We start from the raw sequence: 20209 nt of genomic DNA on the forward strand, positions 1-20209 counted from the left end.
CTGCATGTGATTTCATTTTTAGTTCACATTTGATGATGCACCAAATGTGTTAAGAAATCTAGTCTCGTTTCAACTTGGACGACTTGAAAAAGAGTTCCATTTCCTTTTGGAATTTAATGAGATGATGTCACTTGGTTACTCATTCTATTTGACCCGACTGATCCTTGAAATATTCCAACTGTTCAGTAGGGACAGATAGTTAGAGAATTGAGATGAACATACAAATATATATTTCTCTACATATATGTGTATGTACACATATGATGACTGTTCGATTATAAAGACAAATATTGAATTTGTATTTATTGTTATAATCTGGTGGTTATCATCAGTATTCAATGGTGAAACTGCTTCACTATAAACGCTGTCGTATATATACACACACACTTATATATGACAATGTAAATTTATTTTAACTTTTATACCACTGAATCGTAGAGAAAATTATAGGGTAATTAATATTGCAACATATAATACATGAACATTATATTAGTTGAAATATTAATTAAAATTTAAATGTTGGAATCTTTTATATTATTTTTTTTTACAAATTTTGTTTTACTAATAAGCTATATATTCAAGAAGATAAACAAGATTTATCTTAAAGATAGCCTAATTGGTTAACTCTTTTAGAGGTAGTAAATGATTACAAGTTCAATGAGAATACTTTTAATTTTGGTAGTAAAGGAGGACAAAGCTATGGTGCCTGGGGTGCATGGTATCCCATTTTGAGCTATGTACAGTGCAGTTCCTCTTATTTACTAAAAACTGAAAATTTAGAGACTTTTAAATGGTAAGATATAAGTCTTATGTGTTTCTATTATTTACACTTGGATTCTAGCCCATATTTTATTATTATGAAATTTTTGACATTATTATTTGTTCGTATATTAATGTTATTGGTAAATTAATTTTTTTAATTACATATGTAAATTAATTATTGTATATTAAACAGATTTTATGTTGTTTCTAAAGAAAAAGATGAAATATTGTTACTAAATTAATATATTTTTATTACATGTTTAAATTATTTATTATAGACTAAATAAATATTATGTTGTTTTTTTTAAAAAAAAAATTTGTATTAAAAAAAATTTTGTATTAAAAAAAATTTTGTACAAATTATTATCCTTACACTATCACCGATTTTAACAATCAAATTATGTTGACCGATCAAAATGTAGAAATTTTAAACAATTCAAAATTATGTGTCAAATTTTAAAACTTTTGACTATTTTTTTTTTAAAAAAAATTAATAAGGACATCAATGTTAAAGACCCAAAAAAAAAAAGAAGGCGCCCATGCTATTGATACAACTTGCGTGTCAAATGGAATGGCCAACTATGTATGGACAAATCAAAATGGGGTAGCAAGCGCCAGGTGGACAGTAGTTGGACCCTGCAAAGTAATGGGGTACAATCAATGTAACTAAAAAGCAAACAAAAAGAAGAAGATACAGAGGATTTGCCCAAAGCTTACTCAAAATTTCAAAAAATGAAAACTACCTTTAACTAACTTTTTAAATGGTAAGAAACAATTGAATTTGGGACAAAAGTTTGGTCTTTTAGTGCATACTTTTATCCATTATTATTATTATTATTATTATTATTGTCATTTATTTAGAATTTACTTTTAAGAGATGCCCGTAACAGCGAACCCAATAGAAAATGGTGTGTGTGTGTGTGTACCTAAATATCATTTTTTTCTCGAATAAAAAAAAAAAACAAAAAAAGTTCTTACCACATAAAATAAACATCATCGACATTGCTTAAACCTTTTTTCTTCTCCTCACTTTTGTCACTTTGCCAATTATAGCTCCAATTCGAAGAATTTTTCCTCTAAAAAGTAAAAACCACTCACCATCCATTTCACCTTCAGTGTGTGAGGCCCATTATGAAAACACAGAGTAAGTGCTTTTTTGTGCTTAAAAATTTCTTTTGAGTTTATTGAATTATAGATTTAAGGAGAATGAGGCTGAATTCACAGCGATTACTTACTGAAAATTAGAAAATTAAATTAAATTTCAATTAGATTAATTCTAAAATAGTTTAACAATGATAGATGATGAAAATAGTATTCAAAATTAGTAGATTAAAGCAAGATGAAATTCAAGATTGATAAAATACTGAAGTTTCAAATCCCTCACTAATAGTTCCATAAATCCCAAACAATTATTTATTTAATCCCCCTAAATTAAAGCAACAATCTAAAAATCGATCCATTTTTTTACTCAAGATAGGTGCAAGTGAAATTTCTAAAATCAATTCTTCTTTAAAATTGAACGTTCCGTATATCCATTTTGAAAAATATAAATCAAAGAGTTAACAGCTAATAATTACAAAATTAATCTTAGGTTTATATTATACCTAAATACTGAGAATACATTATGTTAATGGTGAAAAGAATAGCATTTTCATCAACCGTGAGAAGCAATAATTATAAGCATTCAAAGTATGAAGGAGATATTAATAAAAAAAATTAAAATTTATTTTATTATTAATATTTCATCTTAACCTTAGGGCTATATGCGATTGCTTTTGAAAAGTTAAAAAATGATTTTGAAAAGCCAAAAGTTAATTCTAGTGTTTAGTAAAAAAAAATTATAAAATATTTTTGGTAAAATCACATCTCCTACAATAGATTTTGAAAAGTAGGAAAGAAGTAGTTTTTCAAATTTGATTTTGAAAATTAGTTTTATATTTAATACATACATACTTACATATATATATACACACACGCACGCACGTGCGCGTGCACACACACACATATATTATAAAAATCCAAAACTATACTTATTCAATTTGGAAATAAAAATAAATAAATTTAAATAGATTATTATTATTTTCAATTATATTGAGATAATAAAATAAGAAAATGAAATTAATGAAATAAAAAAATTATTTTAGTTACGAATTATTTTATGTGTCCAATTAAAAAAATTATATATGCATGTACATAAATATGTAAATAAATTGCATTCAACGTTATGTCTATTTCAGTAAATTGTATTCTTATAGTAGTTCAACAGTAAAAATATCAAACACATATGATTGTTTTTAAAACTCACAATATTTTTTAGAACAAATTATATTAAACGTTTAACCCATTATATTCATAATTAATTATTCTTACAATGTAGCTAAAAATAATTATTTTAAAAAATACATCATTACTAAATCATGCCGAGTAATAAAACTTGAACATGAGATCGAAAAATAAAGACCAACAAAATTAAGATTGTTGTCCTCCCCCCTCTAATTTCCACCAACAGCTCCCCTCTTTAAATGAAGCCTTCAACATTTAGGAAGGGTCAAATTGGTATAGTGGGCTGCCAATTGAAGCAGAATGGAAGTGGGCTCGTGGATCCTTTCTCATAACGCGGCGTAAGCATTTGGAGCGGCTGCAGGCGGCTGACGCGATGGGCTCCTAAAAATTAATCGCAATTATTTGGTTGTGAACAAAACTGTTGAAGAGTTTTTAACTCAAAAACAAAACTTTTGTTTGGTTTTGTTTTCAGGGTAATATAGTTCAAAGTGAGTGTGCATGGTTATGATTGTAAAAAAGTTTAGATTGTGGTCTTTTCTGAAAGCATAGTTGAAAAACATGATTAGATGAGTAAAACTCCTCATTTTCATTCTTACTTCCCCATACAAATTTCATTTTATATTTCTAAATTTTAGAGGGCTCCATCACTCTTATTCCTATTCACAATTAATTTTTTTAAGCAAACACATACAATAGAAATAAGGTATCGTTTTCATTCTTTAATCCAAGAAATAGACACATGCCAAGTGTTTAGTAGAGTTTGTACGAATTTTTAAAGCATCTAATGCCGCGTGCTATCTTTTAACCCAATGACAAAGGATTATTCCTTTTTTTTTTGCCCTTTTGGCCACTGGTTTTAAAATATTAGTCACCGGATCCAAATTGATGTTTCAGTCATCAAGTAAATTGAGCTTGTGAAAGAGTTTATGTAATATTTGTATGACCGATGGCTGTGACTATAACGCTTTTATAGCTCAATAAAGTTACCAACAAAGTGTTGGCTTCACTGATAATGGAGTCCCCTTAAGTGGCTTGACTAGGTTTGCTTCCCAGTTCGAGTCGCAAGAAAGTCGCCTTTGTTGGGAGAACCTGTGCGTCTTGGTTCGAGCGGGGACTTCTAGTCTGGATTGTGGTACGGGCTTAAAGGTGACTCTCACAATTAGGGCCCTCCCCAAAATACCTCGTGGTCAAAACCAAAAAAAAAAATCTCAATAAAGTTGTCATCAACTTGGAAGTGGGGCAATTTCCAAGATTTTGAAGGAAGGTAACATGACCGACTTTAGACTTCGCCAACTAATTGTCATTATTTTATTAGGTATTTCTTTGCCAACAAGTTAAGTATTCTTTTTTTTTTCGCCCTTATAATGTTTTGTGGTTAAAAAAAAAAAATACTGATTCACCTTCAACATTTTGGAAAAAAGGATAAGAAAACTTCCCAACGTTTATTATTTTATGAAAATCAAAACTTAAGGAGCATATGCAAAATTTTCCAGATGTGCTGCTTGTGTTGAGTGTTGAAGGAAGAAAAATAGAGATGAATTTGTGCTCAGTAATTTATGTTTGTTCTTATTTGCTTGGATTGATTTCGTGACTTGGAACGATTTTAAGTTGTTTTCTTTATTCTTGTTTTCATAATTGAATATTTGAATTTGCTCTTTCAAAGTCTAAATTCTTAAGTTTTGCTTGGATTTTTTTTTTTAAGAGTTCTGCTTAGATTTTGACTTGATTTAAGCTTTTTATTTTGTATTCGTAATATGAATTTTTTATAATAAAAAATTACAACACGGCCCAAAATTACAACATACATTGTAATTCTACCCCAAATTACAACCTGAATCAACCAAGATTTGAATCCGAGCAGAAGTAGCTTTTCAACCCATCTGGAACCGGGGTTACAAACCGAAACGCAACTAGGAGTATGATGCCCCCCAATTAATCTCTTCAGCCCCAGTGTTTTTTTTTACTTAATTTCATTTAACTCTAGAATTTTCCTTTATTTAGTTTATTTACCATTGTTTAAAATCATCATCATCCTCGTCTGGTATTGATGACCACCGGCCACCGCCTCCCTTCAACATTAGCTTCTCTGGTTTGACTTTAAAAGTGTTTATTACAACATCCGCATGATTCTTCATTGCATCAATCAGGAGTTTGATCACTGACAAACACACCATTCAATAACACCCATATGATTTTTAATTATTTTGAAATACTCACATCCCAAGTGTAATTTTGAAATAAGAAAATTCCTAAAAGTTTCATCGCATCCCGCTACAACCCCACATGCTGGTACGGTTTTCGATCAAACTCAAAAACAAAGACCCAATTCAAGATCCAGGAGTTTAAAGAACCATCTCCATCGTCGCAAGTCATCGACTAAGACATTATCATTGCCGCCATAGGCCTTCGACTAAAAACCCTGTTTGTGGCTGATTTTGGGTCAATGAATAAAAAACCACAAAACCAAGCTAAGAGCAATAAATTTATTTTTTGTTGGGGAGCGGGATGCCTCGCTTATTCGACGTGTGTGGGCTGTATAGGCTTTTTGTGGAGGAGAATTGAGATGGTGGTGGATATGGAGGGGGTCTGACTTCAGGTGCGGAGGGCTAGTGAAACTTGCCTTAAACCTGCAAAACAACCAAAAAATAGGTCAGAGGTGGAGCCGGGGGTGGCCCGCGACCACACTCCGACACTCAAGTCAGAGTTGAGTTATCTCAGGTTGGAGAGCTTGCAAGCTCTCGGTAATAGAGGTTTTGAGGTTGAAGAAACTCTAGTTTTTGGTGGTGGTGTGTGTGCGAACTTACTTGATAAAAATTAAACATGAGTATTTATATGGTGTACCCCGGGTCACCGTGCCACCTGGCGTTATTTTAGTGGCGTTCCATACTGTCATGTTAGGAATATTCTTATTTTCATGCGTATGGAGGCTTAGGCGTTTCAAAAATATACGTGGAGAGCAAGTTTGTAGCGTATTCATGTGCTAGGTGTAGTGGAGGGGTCCTGTGTACCTCTGCAATTCCGTTATAATTTTGCAGGCGTAGGAGGAAAAGCTAGTGGTCCCAACTGTCATAATATCAAACTTTTGGCAGATTTGCTGGCGTGACAGACGGCTGTCTCCTCTTTTGTTGCATGAGATTTCCTTACTAATTCTTTATTTTTTGACACGTATTCAACCTATCTTTTTGAGATTCGGGGCCCACATATCCCTTCACATTTTTACGAAAGTTTTTTGTATCCTTACATAGTGTACCCGAGGTACCCCCGGAGTACTTAGGGTAGTCGGGGTACCTAGGGTACCTGGGGTATCCAAAGTACCCGAGGTAAGCTAATTTCTTAAATATCGACACATGGCGCTTCATCATTGGCCTCATATTTCCTTCCCAAACAGACCCCATAATCATTTCTCATGGAACAAGTTGAGTTAACTGTTAAGATAAGGATTAACTTAGAGACGTAGAGTTGAAATTTGGAGAGTGATTTGACGGAAAATACATAGAGCGGCGGTGGAGATTTAGAAACTTGGTATTGATGATGATGAAGATCACTAGTGGTATCATTAAAAAAACAAAAACAAAAACAAAAACAAAAGCATAAATTAAAGTTTGATTAGTTAGGGGCAATACAGAAAAGGATAATTAAAAGAGGGGTTATTGAGATAAATTGATAAAATAAAGGATTCATTTACTAGTACGTAATAGTGCCAGACTTGACCCGCCAAATATGCTGGACATTATTTAGATTATAATTTATGTTTCCTTCAACTTATGATAGTTGGACACTTATTATTTAAAAATTAATCATATTTAGTATCTAATACTTGTCTAAATAAACAATAGGTGTAAAATGTTAATTTCGATTAAAAAAGTTTATCTACTTATTCTGAAGTGTACTGAGAATTTAGAAATGTTTGATCATAGAGTTATAAATTTTTGTATTATTTTACAAAAATTAATTTGATCTAAATTTATTGGTTGAATAGATATACAAAATAAAGAAAATAAATAGTACAAAGAAAAAATTACTTAATCTAACTAAATAAACGATGTCATATTAATTTGTATGCACAAGATTTTATAACTTCATATGAAAATGGAAGAATGGCAATATATAATAAATTGACGCAAATATTCCTTTTTATCCATTTAAATATTAAATAATAATATAATTAATAATAAAAAATAACAATAATTGCTATTACTATTACTATTATGGTGTGTTTGGAATAATATTCACTGTTAGTATTACTATTAGGGTGTGTTTACTTAATGAATTAGGGAATGAGAGTGATTCTCATTATTCATTGATGGTGTTTACTTGCTTACCAATCAATAATTGGAATAGATTGAAATCAAAATAAACTGAAATTAGGATGAGCTAGAATCATTATAAGGAATAAGAATCAAAATAAGATATTTACTTAAGTTGTAGGAATCAGAATCGGAATGAACTATATTACCATTGATATGTTTGCTTAGCCTTAGAATCGAAATGAATTATTACAAGTTATTAAAATGTCCTTAGTTAATTGTTATTATTTGTTATAATAATCATGATTATTATTACTCAAAAAATTATTATTAAAAATACTTATTGTTAACAATAATGAAAGCAATGATGATGATGATGATGATGATGATGATGATGATGATGATGATGATGATGATGATGATGATGATGATGATGATGATGATGATGATGATAATAATAATAATAAAGATTAGTCTTTGTTTTCGTATAAATTAGTAAGGTTTTGTTTAGTATTGAGATTTAACAACTATACCTTAAATTTACAGCGTTAAGATGTTTAGTAAATATTAATTGTTGGATTTGAAAAATAAGTTAATTTGATTCACTACTCTATTATTTTTATTAAAATTATTATTTAAAAATTACATTTGATATATAGTATCAATTTTATTTCATAATTATATACACACACTCTTTATCTCTTAGAAAATACAATACTTTTTTTTCTTTTTTTGAATACTGATACACATCGGATTACACAGATATTTACAACTGCTATAACAACAATTGTAATAGTAGATTATTACACTGATATTTACAATTAGAATTATTACATTAAATTTTATGAAGTACATGTCCAGATAAATAACTCTCACAAACAAAGAATATCTCTATTATATGCACATTTCGTAAGAGAGAAACACTTATAAATAAATTTCATACAATCATACTTAATTAAAAAAAATTGAATTCATAAGAATTCAAACCACTATCTTCATAATCATGCTTAATTTTGAGAGGACATCGGTTCACCATTTGACCAAATAATTAAAAAATACAATACCTTCAATTGCAAAGATGGTTGCTTGTTCAGGGAATCTGCAGACTGCACAACAACACAAGAAAAAGATGTGAAAATGTTGCAATTCCCACAGCCATCCGAGCCCCGATTAATGCCCCATTAATGCTACCAACCCAAAGACTCTTGTCAAACGGGGCAATTGAAACCAACCCAGATATGATAAAATGTGTTCACACCGACCAGATATATGGAATATTTTTAAATAAATGGCATTGAATGATAGATTACAAATGCCGATCCATTTATACATTAAAAGCCCACGCGTTAACACTTAACACAACCCCTCGATCAACAGAGAATCCCCAGTGGGCTGCAGCAGCGGCACTAACCCCATTTGGTGTGTGGGTCCCATGAGAAATGATCTCATAGGATAAAAATATTCAGCCTGATCTTGGGAATAATTACCTCCTTTTAATCTCATCCAGAATAAAATCAAACGGCCCAGATGGTCCAATCTACGTTGACCTTTGACCGCTGTCGGATTAGTGGATACCTTTTTCCACAAGCGGTGATTTTGTCAACTCGACACGTGTACACTGTCCTTTGGTACAAAAGTGCAAAGCGGCTACGCTTTCCCGTAACAGTGTCGTTTCCAATAAGCTACCAAATTACCCCATCATATATCTCCACGTAACTCAGGGTTATAATTGTTTTGTAACAGTTTTGTCACTCTGTTTCATCCCTCAAGCCACAGTTCTTACCCGGCAAGGTAAGCGCGTGCGTTCGAACTGTTCCGACACCGCCTTAGTCCGGATTCTGCCCTGCTCTGTCTAAAAATCAACAAATTAAAAATAATTAACCAAAAAAAAAAAAAGAAGAAGAAGAAAAGGAAAGCTCATTTTTTGGAAATAAAACACTCTCTTTATGACCCCGTGCGTCCTAAGAACAGTAGTGAGAGCCAAAACCCAGCGGCAAGCAAAGCAATAGCTTGATTCAAAAGGGTTAAAAGAAAAGTAGAGAGAGAGTGGCAGAGTAGGGCGTTGATAGACCGTCGAATCTTAAAGAATCAAACACAAAGACAGCATTACGGGTGGTTTATTTTTAATTATTATTTAAAATTATTGGTTTTCTTTTTCTTTTTTTTTTGGGTTATAAATTAAAATTCCCCACCCTTAACTATTCGCGTGTTTCGTACGGTCTATCCTCCCTAATCTGTAAACTCACTCCCTCCCTCTCTTTTTTCCAGTTCTCAATTCTTTCTATCTATGAATCGAAGTCGTTTATCTTATTTTATATTTAATTTTTCTTCTTCTTCTTTTTTAATTATTTTTTTTTGTCTAATTATACTTTGAGATGCTGAGTTTCCTTTTCAAGATTTGATCATTTTTGTTGCGTGAAATTTTTATTTACTTATACTAAAATTATTCTTAAAATTTAAAATGGAGGGAGAGACTAGGGTTTCAGATACTGTAGGTGGTGGTGAGTCCAATCAATCATCTTACTGGTTGGATGCCTGTGAGGACATTCTTATTGATGAGTTTGTCAATTTTGACACTTCAGTCGTTCAAGATTCAGTCGATAATACTTCAAATCAAGATAGTCTTAGCAATGATTTTTTTGGAGGGATTGATCACATTCTTGATAGTATTAAGAATGGTAGTGGTTTGCCTAATAGTAATGGTAATTTATTAAAGAATGGTAGTGAAGATTCCACTGGTGGTGAGAATCATCAGGCTGAAGGCTTGATTTTACTGTCAAATAATGGTAGCGATAAAGATGGTGTTGACAGAAAACGAAAGTTGGAGAATTGTGAAAATGTGAATGGATATTTGGTTAATGGTAAAGCAGGAGGTAGGTTGTCCGATCATTTCACTAAGGAGAATGGAGTGCATAGGGATAATGGGAATAATGATCATGAGGCGTCAAGGATTCGTGATTTTGATAGTGAAGATAGGTTCAGTAAAAGGGCCCGGGTTAGTGTTTGCAAGAATGAGAGCCAGTATTCCAGTAGAGGGCAATACTGCTCTTCAGACAAGGATAGGGTTTTTGGTCGGAAGAGGCTGCGTGACTTGGATGACATTGGTAGAAGGGACAGGGATCCTATGAGGAGAAGGGAACATTATAATGGTAGTAGTAGGAAAGATGTAAGGGATAAGGATTTTAGGGATAGAGAACCAAGGGGTTATTGGGAGAGGGATCGGTTGGGGTCTAATGGGATGGTTTTTCGATTAGGCTCTTGGGAAGCTGATCATAATAGAGCGGGAAAGGAGGCCAATGGGATAAACCAGGAATGCAATGGAAAGGTGGGGAAGAAATCCGAGGCTAAGGAAAAAATGCCGGAGGAGCAAGCACGTCCATATCAATTAGATGTTCTTGAACAGGCTAAGAAGAAAAATACAATAGCTTTTCTTGAGACCGGGGCAGGGAAGACGCTAATAGCTGTTCTTCTCATTAGAAGTATCTGCAATGATTTGCAAAGGCAAAACAAGAAAATGCTTGCTGTCTTTTTGGTTCCTAAAGTTCCACTGGTGTATCAGGTAGTGTAAATTTGGATTTTGTGTTCTGCCTTAGAGTATTAAGTTTTGGCTGTGTTAATTGACGGCGACACTGAAATTATCATTCTGCTTTTCTAATTCCAGCAAGCTGAAGTTATTCGTGAGCAAACCGGTTACGTGGTGGGCCATTATTGTGGTGAAATGGGGCAAGATTTCTGGGATGCTCAAAGGTGGCAGCGTGAGTTTGACACTAAACAGGTAGTTTTGAGTACCTCTTTGCTTTAACTAATAGTTTTCCTGTTTCTTGAGGTATTTCTCTTTGGTCTTATGTATTTCCTTTTTGCTACATATTCTAACTGATGCTTAGTTGGTAGTAACTCATGATGCTGACCTGACAGTAATAAGATGCTCAGCATATATTAGCTTGGGTACTAGATGAATTTCATATCAATATAAGCATGTGCATTTCTACCACATCTTTGTTTTATAATTATCTTTTACAGTTGTCCATAGTATCTTAGAAGCTATATATTGAAAACTTTGGTGTAGCTTTCATTATTCTCTTCTGAAGTTTATTTTTTGGTAACAGTGAATGTTTCGTTACACTTTTTGTTGGTTCTGTAACTGGAGGTGATGCCTGCTCATTACTTCATTTACTCAATGCAATTGTTGTTACAGGTTTTAGTGATGACAGCTCAAATTCTGTTGAACATTCTGAGGCACAGCATAATTAAAATGGAAGCAATCAATCTCCTTATTCTTGATGAGTGTCATCATGCTGTGAAGAAACATCCATATTCTTTAGTGATGTCTGAATTCTATCATACAACATCTAAGGAGAAGAGACCATCTGTTTTTGGCATGACTGCTTCTCCTGTTAATTTGAAGGGTATTTGTTTCATTGCTGCCAATTGGACTTTTTTATTATTCCATTTGTGTTTCTGTTTAAGTTATTGATTTTTCTGCTGGGGCATATCATTAATAATTTTTTTTTCTCAATTAGTTCCTTGAAACTTCTTTTCTGCACAAAAATATTTTTAAGTGATATTTTATTGGTATATGGATTAATGGTTTTTTCAGGTGTTTCAAGTCAAGTGGATTGTGCAATAAAGATCCGTAATCTTGAAAGTAAACTAGACTCTGTAGTTTGTACGATAAAAGACCGAAAGGAGCTGGAAAAGCATGTACCTATGCCCTCAGAAGTTGTGGTCGAATATGACAAAGCTGCAAGCTTGTGGTCCCTTCATGAACAATTAAAGCAAATGGAAGTGGCTGTTGAAGAAGCTGCTCAATCAAGCTCTAGGAGGAGCAAATGGCAATTTATGGGAGCTAGAGATGCTGGGGCCAAGGAAGAGCTGCGCCAAGTTTATGGTGTATCTGAAAGAACAGAAAGTGACGGAGCTGCTAATTTAATACAAAAGTTGAGGGCTATCAATTATGCTCTTGGTGAACTGGGTCAGTGGTGTGCTTACAAGGTATCGAATCTTATGAACAAGGTGGTTAGTTTTATCAGTCAAGGTCAAGTATATAAATAGTTGGGGAATGATATTCATTTATCTATCATATAGGTAGCACAATCTTTTTTGACAGCCTTGCAAAATGATGAGAGGGCAAACTACCAGCTTGATGTCAAGTTCCAGGAATCCTACCTCAGTAAAGTTGTGTCTCTTTTACAATGCGAATTAGTAGAAGGTGCTGTATCCAAGAAGGATGCAAAAGTTGTAGACTCTGAAAATGGCTTTGTTGAAGGTGGGACCAATGAGATTGAGGAGGGAGAGCTACTCGACAGTCATGGTAAGTTTTATGTTTATTGTTGCTGTAGTAGTATTAAGCAACTTAAGATGTTGGCTTGTTCTATCATCATCAAATTTGTGATTTATTCTTGGACTTCTTAAGTAGGTTTGAGATGGATTTTCATGGTTTTTTAAAAAAAATGGATAGAAAAGAGAGAGAGACAAAGAGAGATCACATGATAATCTGCGTAGAATGTGGAGTGGAAAGGTTGAAATGTAGCTAACAATTACAAACTTAGTTTTTCATAGAATGATCTCTGTAAATTTACTGGGATAAATGTCATGCTAATCCAACTTCTTCATTTTCGGCTTGGAGCCCAAGTGAGCTTGAATGGGTTCCCAGACACTGAGTGCACCAACTTGCATAAGTCTTGTCTCTATGTTGAGTTGATGCTGCCTCTCCTAATCATTCTACTTTAAGAATGTGATTATCTTGAAAAATATGAAAAAAGTATCTTCTAAACTGGCGTACTTGCTTAATTTAGTTGTCTCTGGTGGAGAGCACGTTGATGTCATAATAGGGGCAGCTGTAGCTGATGGAAAAGTGACCCCGAAGGTGCAATCACTGATCAAAATACTTCTCAAGTATCAGCACACAGAGGATTTTCGTGCAATCATCTTTGTTGAGAGAGTTGTGGCTGCTCTAGTTCTTCCTAAGGTTGTCAATTCGTAATGTTTCTTTTGGTTAATTACTATTGTGATTCCTCTTTTAAGTTCCTAACAATTTGTAATGGCTGACTAAGTTTGCAGGTTTTTGCGGAGCTTCCGTCTCTGAGTTTTGTTAAGTCTGCAAGTTTGATTGGGCACAACAATAGTCAAGAAATGCGGACATTTCAAATGCAGGAGACAATTGCAAAATTCCGGGATGGTCGTGTATGTCTAAATGCAGTACTTGCTGACTCAATTTGATCACAAGTTATAGTGTAACTTTCATTTGCAGATATATAATCAAGGCTTGTCTGTATGGTAGGTGACATTGTTAGTTGCCACTAGTGTTGCTGAGGAAGGACTTGACATTAGGCAATGCAATGTTGTTATACGCTTTGACCTCGCCAAAACTGTTTTGGCGTACATTCAGTCGAGGGGCCGTGCTAGAAAGCCTGGGTCAGACTACATATTGATGATTGAGAGGTACATGTGCTGTATCTGATTATTTTAGCATTTTAGTTGCAACTTGTATTGGATATGAATTAACTCAAATTTTTGTTTTAATGCCAGAGGAAATTTGTCTCATGCTACATTCTTAAGGAATGCTAGAAATAGTGAGGAGACCCTGAGAAAAGAAGCGATTGAGAGAACAGACCTTAGTCACCTTAAGGATACTTCGAGGCTAATTTCAGTGGATGCAGTGCCTGGTACAGTATACCAAGTGGAGTCCACTGGTGCTGTCGTCAGCTTAAATTCTGCTGTTGGACTCATCCATTTTTACTGTTCTCAGCTGCCCAGTGACAGGTGCTGTGCTTCTCAGTAATAGATTGACAATTTACAGATTTTAGTGAATATTAAATTTTTATTCATTTGTTTTGCACCTATCAACCAGGTATTCAATACTCCGTCCTGAATTTATAATGGAGAGGCATGAGAAGCCGGGTGGTCCCACTGAATACTCATGCAAGCTTCAACTCCCTTGTAATGCACCATTTGAAAAGCTTGAGGGTCCTGTGTGCAGTTCAATGCGCCTTGCTCAACAGGCATGCCATCATGTTACGTTAATTATGCAAAGCTTTACCAGGCTTTCATGCCCAAGTACTGTATTAATATCTGCTTCTTTTGTAGGCTGTTTGTTTGGCTGCTTGCAAGAAGCTTCATGAGATGGGAGCTTTTACCGATATGCTATTGCCAGACAAGGGAAGTGGGGAACAGCAAGAGAAGGTTGACCAGAATGATGAAGGAGAACCACTTCCTGGTACTGCAAGGCATAGAGAGTTCTATCCTGAAGGTGTTGCTGATATACTGCAGGTTAGTTCTGTTTTATGTATAACATGGGCAATTCAGTTGGCTAATAAATGGACTACTTACTACATGAATGAATGTCATCTTCAAATTCTGCAACACAATGCTTTGGTGGTTGACTTTTTGGATAATTTCTCAATTGCATCCTATTCTCTCAGTTTAACTTTGTCGTGTGTTATGGCATACAAAAGGGAAATTATAAGGTTGAAAAATTGAAAGAGTAGGTAGAAAGTATTTTGAACATAGGGAAGGAAGCTTATTTGGCCACATCATTTCCCCTGAAAATGTATTGAAAATCATTGTTTCATTTCACGGGGACAACTTTTGAATCATTAAACTTTCCAACTGGTTTCCATTTGTACCTTTATATAAAAAACCTTGTACCACCGTGACTCGATGTAGAAATGCATCGGATTGCTATTGTTGATCAGAGTGCAACGTACCATCTTGGTATTGAATTCAGGGATTTATGATCAGAGTGCAGCATACCATCTAGGTGCTGAGTTCAGGGATTTATGTTTTTGCTAACTTTGTATAATGTATGGTTCAATTGCTGAAACATATAGTTACTTTCCGATATGATGCTTTACTTTGTTTATTTTAAATTCCTTTTCTTAGCTCTTATTTTTTCTTTAAAAAAAAGAAAGAAAATCAAAATTCCTTTGAATATTTTTCAAATGGTACTTTGGTTGAACATTCTTATTGGAACATTGGGATGCATATTATGAAATAATAGTAATATGTTTTTCAGAAAATTACAATGAAAGAAAATATAGTTTGAGTTACATATCTTATAAGGGAAAAGAAAAGAGTATATCTTGGCGTAACATTTATCATGTCTCTTTTGATGCTAATAAGTTGGGGATTCCATGTCATAAATTGATTTCTAGTCTATCACAGACATGCTGAAACTCTCTCTGCCTTCAGGGAGAATGGATCTTATCGGGAAGAGATGGTTGCACCGGCTCCAAATTGTTTCATTTGTTCATGTACACTGTCAAATGTGTGAACAATGGCATTTCAAAAGATCCTTTCTTAACTCAAGTTTCAGATTTTGCAGTACTTTTCAGCAGTGAGCTGGATGCAGAGGTATTAACATTTTCGGTGCTGGTATAGTTAGGACCATCAAACCTTGTTTTTTCTTGACAAAATTTATTCTTAATAGGTGTTATCGATGTCGATGGATCTATTTGTCGCTCGTGCCATAATTACGAAGGCATCTCTTGTCTTTAGGGGCCCAATAGATATTACTGAAAGTCAGGTTGATATTTACTGAATTATTTGAGTATTAATTACAATTTTTGCTTCTGGTGGTCATTTTAATTCCGGCTCCTGTGCAGCTGGCATCCCTTAAAAACTTCCATGTAAGATTAATGAGCATTGTATTGGATGTGGATGTTGAACCTTACACCACCCCGTGGGATCCTGCGAAGGCATATTTGTTTGTCCCTGTGGTTAGCGATAAGTCTGTAGATCCTATGAATGAACTTGACTGGGATTTAGTTGAGAAGATAACTAAAACAGACGCATGGACCAATCCCCTTCAGAGAGCTCGACCAGATGTTTATCTTGGCACGAACGAACGGACGCTAGGCGGTGACAGAAGAGAGTATGGATTTGGAAAGTTGCGTCATGGCATGGCTTTTGGACAGAAATCCCATCCTACATATGGTATCAGAGGAGCCATAGCACAGTTTGATGTTGTGAAGGCTTCTGGATTGGTTCCTGATCGAGAAGCTATGCAAATTCATAATGCAGATATGCCTACAGGAAAATTGATGATGGCTGATTCTTGTGCAAATGCTGGAGATCTGGAAGGCAGAATTGTAACGGCTGCTCACTCAGGGAAGAGGTTTTATGTGGAGTCAATTCGCTATGAAATGACTGCAGAGAGCTCATTCCCGAGGAAAGAGGGCTATCTTGGTCCTCTGGAGTACAGCTCATATGCTGACTACTACAAGCAAAAGTATGGTCTATTTTGCAATTTATGGTTGGGAGTCACTATTTCCTTTATTTTCGTTGATATATATTCTGATCAAAACCCATATACATGTCTTTCTTCCAGTACTTAAACCAACTATTCATATCTTAGATTCAAAGTATTTGAATCTAAAGTCAATCGTTTTCTAGGAACATCTTTCAAAAAATGCACAAGATTACTCTACAAAAAAGGGAAAAAAAGAAAACAGATGAGTTAGCATTTGATTCCATATTCCTAATTATCTCCCCCTTGCCTAATCACCCCCTTTTTTATATTTTTCTTTTTTTAGAATTTTTTTATTCCTTTTATTGATCATTATCCACCATGGCTACAATCGAAATATACAAATTTATTTTAGCCATGTTTATGGAGTGCATGCCTTGTAATACAAAAAAGGGATAAGCATTAATACTTGCTCATCAGATGTGCTTGAAAGGGAAAAGCTTATCTATCAGTCTGCAAGGGAAATAATTTAATATTGTCAGGTGTATGTACATTGGCTTTATTTAAGGCTTTGCTCCTCAAGTTTGTTGACAGTATTCTATAAATCCTTATGGGTTCGAGAAGTTTTCTCTATCTTCTTGCACAACAAAGGGTGTCTTCAGCTATTGATTCTTCTATTTATCATTGTTAGGTATGGAGTTGAGTTAATATTTAAGAAGCAACCTTTAATAAGAGGACGTGGTGTTTCATATTGCAAGAATCTCCTATCCCCTCGATTTGAACACTCAGAAGGTATGACACGCGCACATATATACATAACCTGCCTGTTAAAGTTAGTGTTACTTTACAATTTTGCATGTATTTCTAAATCTGCCGTTTTTGTGTAAATGTAGAACAAGAAGGTGAAGGGGAAGAGATTCTTGACAAGACATATTATGTGTTTCTACCTCCTGAACTCTGCTTTATACATCCACTTCCTGGATCACTTGTTCGAGGTGCACAGAGGTTGCCATCAATAATGAGGAGGGTTGAGAGTATGCTGCTTGCGATTCAACTGAAGGATAAAATTAATTATCCAGTCCCAGCTTCAAAGGTGATTTAGTAATCGAGGTGATCAGACCAGTTTTAAGTAGTTCACAACTTGCTAATTTATGTGTACCTTGATCATCTACAGATACTGGAGGCCTTGACTGCTGCCTCATGCCAGGAGACATTCTGCTATGAGAGAGCAGAGCTTCTGGGAGATGCTTATCTGAAATGGGTTGTCAGTCGATTTCTGTTTCTTAAATACCCTCAGAAACATGAGGGTCAACTAACAAGGATGAGACAACAAATGGTGAGTAATTTGGTTCTGTATCAGTATGCACTGAGTAAGGGACTTCAGTCATATATCCAAGCAGATCGCTTTGCACCTTCTAGATGGGCTGCTCCTGGGGTGCTGCCTGTCTTTGATGAAGATACGAAGGATGGAGATTCATCCTTATTTGACCAGGAGAAATCAGTTGCTGAGGATAAACTGGGAACTGATAAGAACTACAATGAGTATGAAGATGATGATATGGAAGATGGTGAGCTTGAGGGTGATTCAAGTTCTTATAGAGTCCTCTCTAGCAAGACATTGGCAGATGTCGTTGAAGCTCTCATTGGAGTTTATTATGTTGAAGGTGGGAAGGATGCAGCTAACCACCTCATGAAATGGATTGGGATTCAGGTGGAGTCTGATCCTGAAGAGGTAGGATGCCCAAGTAGACCAGCCTGTGTTCCCGAGAGCGTACTTAGAAGTGTTGATTTTCATGCCTTAGAAGATGCCTTGAAGATTAAGTTTAAAGATCGTGGGCTCTTGGTAGAAGCTATTACTCATGCTTCCCGACCCTCTTCTGGAGTATCTTGTTACCAGCGGTTGGAATTTGTTGGTGATGCTGTCCTAGATCATCTAATCACTAAGCACTTATTTTTCTCATATACTAATCTACCTCCAGGTCGCTTGACTGACTTACGAGCTGCTGCCGTAAACAACGAAAACTTTGCTCGTGTTGCAGTTAAACATAAGCTCCATGTGCACCTTCGGCATGGCTCTAGTGCCCTTGATAGGCAGGTTTGGTTTTCTCATTCCTTCTCTTGAATCTCTTGAATTTTGATAATTGCTTGGACATGTGTCCCTTGGCACAACTGTGATCTCAATTTATTCTGCAAAATGTTGTGTGAGAATCATCCTGACATAATTTTTTATATTTGTACTTTTCAGATTCGAGATTTTGTGAAGGAGGTGCTAGAAGAATTGTTGAAGCCAGGTTTCAACTCCTTTGGCCTGGGAGATTGCAAAGCTCCAAAAGTTCTTGGTGACATTGTAGAATCTATTGCCGGTGCCATCTTTCTTGACAGTGGCAGAGATACTTCTGTCGTCTGGCAGGTCAGTTTCTTTATGATGAACCAATCATCATTCCTATACCATCTACCTTTGTTTTGTTCCTTCATTTACTTATTTATTTATTCATTTTTCTGTTTATTCTTCCCTTAAAGCATATGAAAGGTTGCATTTGATCTGATAAATGACTGCTTTCAATTTTTTCCTCCATTCCAGGTTTTCCAACCTTTGTTGGATCCTATGGTCACTCCAGAAACACTTCCGATGCATCCTGTGCGGGAGCTACAAGAACGCTGCCAGCAACAGGCTGAAGGCTTGGAATATAAAGCCAGTCGAAGTGGTAATTTGGCTACTGTTGAAGTCTATATTGATGGTGTCCAGGTAGGAGTTGCTCAGAATCCACAAAAGAAAATGGCACAGAAACTAGCTGCTAGGAATGCACTTGCTGTTTTGAAGGAGAAGGAAACAGCTGAAGCCAAGGAGAAAGGTGATGAGAATGGGAAGAAGAGGAAAAATGGCACCCAAACATTTACAAGGCAAACTCTCAATGATATCTGTTTGCGTAGAAATTGGCCTATGCCTTTGTATCGGTAAGAAGCGATGCCAAGCACTTATGCTAATATCCTCCTTTGACATGATAGCATCCTATATCAATAATCTGTTGATTTGGCTCCTTTAGGTGTGTGCGTGAGGGTGGTCCGGCACATGCAAAGAGGTTCACTTATGCTGTTCGTGTGAATACCACTGATAAGGGATGGACGGATGAGTGCGTAGGAGAGCCAATGCCTAGTGTCAAAAAGGCGAAGGACTCTGCGGCAGTTCTTCTTCTGGAACTTCTGAATAAATGGTACTCATAATGGGAATGAAAAGATTTATACATTGTAACCAAATTGTAACCAATTCTTGCAAAATTAAAATGTGGTATGTCATCATTCATCAAAGCAAGCAGTTATTTATGGAACATTGACTTTGTGTGTTTAAAGTATATCATCATTGATTTCGTTTGGTCTGGCACAAATGGTTCTGACTGTCAAATGAAATTCTTCGTAGTATCATCAAATTGAATTAGGGCAAATACCTATCAAACTATCAATAGAAGATGTTAAAGCAAAAGCACCTTAATATTATCCTCGGTACTCCCTTTTCCAGATCGGGTAGCTCTATTTTGCATGAAGATAGCTGCATTGGGGAATTAATTACTGGGGGCTGATTCACTCTAATTATTGATTCACCTATGAGATGAATTGAAGACCTGGCAAAAAACAACTGGGTTTTGTGGTTGCGGGGAATTGAATGATGACTATAGATGAGGAGTATCATTTGATTTGCTGCAACTTATTTCAGGCACTTTTTGAAGTCCTATTA

General features: G+C 35.1%; 1 protein-coding gene across 1 annotated transcript; it reads left to right on the forward strand.

Annotated features, from left to right (window-relative positions):
- The first annotated feature begins 9013 nt into the window (after positions 1-9013).
- On the forward strand, positions 9014-19807 carry LOC18047560 (endoribonuclease Dicer homolog 1). Its single transcript, XM_006444636.2, has 20 exons — positions 9014-10851; positions 10954-11067; positions 11488-11698; positions 11890-12284; positions 12378-12603; positions 13088-13260; positions 13353-13475; positions 13573-13733; positions 13821-14054; positions 14143-14293; positions 14379-14561; positions 15483-15644; positions 15721-15816; positions 15896-16521; positions 17171-17271; positions 17373-17572; positions 17654-18574; positions 18725-18889; positions 19061-19434; positions 19524-19807. The coding sequence occupies exons 1-20, from the start codon at positions 9754-9756 to the stop codon at positions 19699-19701; spliced, it is 5892 nt and encodes a 1963-aa protein (XP_006444699.1). The 5' UTR covers positions 9014-9753; the 3' UTR covers positions 19702-19807.
- The last annotated feature ends 402 nt before the right edge of the window (positions 19808-20209 follow it).

Source organism: Citrus clementina, unplaced genomic scaffold (assembly GCF_000493195.1).
Source record: "Citrus clementina cultivar Clemenules unplaced genomic scaffold, Citrus_clementina_v1.0 scaffold_3, whole genome shotgun sequence".
Taxonomy (NCBI): Eukaryota; Viridiplantae; Streptophyta; class Magnoliopsida; order Sapindales; family Rutaceae; genus Citrus; species Citrus x clementina.

Bases quoted from the DNA above. Each gene is read 5' to 3' on its own strand.
- LOC18047560 (XM_006444636.2), top strand. From the start codon at position 9,754: ATGGAGGGAGAGACTAGGGTTTCAGATACTGTAGGTGGTGGTGAGTCC. The intron at 14,294-14,378 runs GCATGCCATCAT...CTTCTTTTGTAG, and splicing joins CAATGCGCCTTGCTCAACAG to GCTGTTTGTTTGGCTGCTTG. The intron at 15,817-15,895 runs GTTGATATTTAC...GCTCCTGTGCAG, and splicing joins TAGATATTACTGAAAGTCAG to CTGGCATCCCTTAAAAACTT.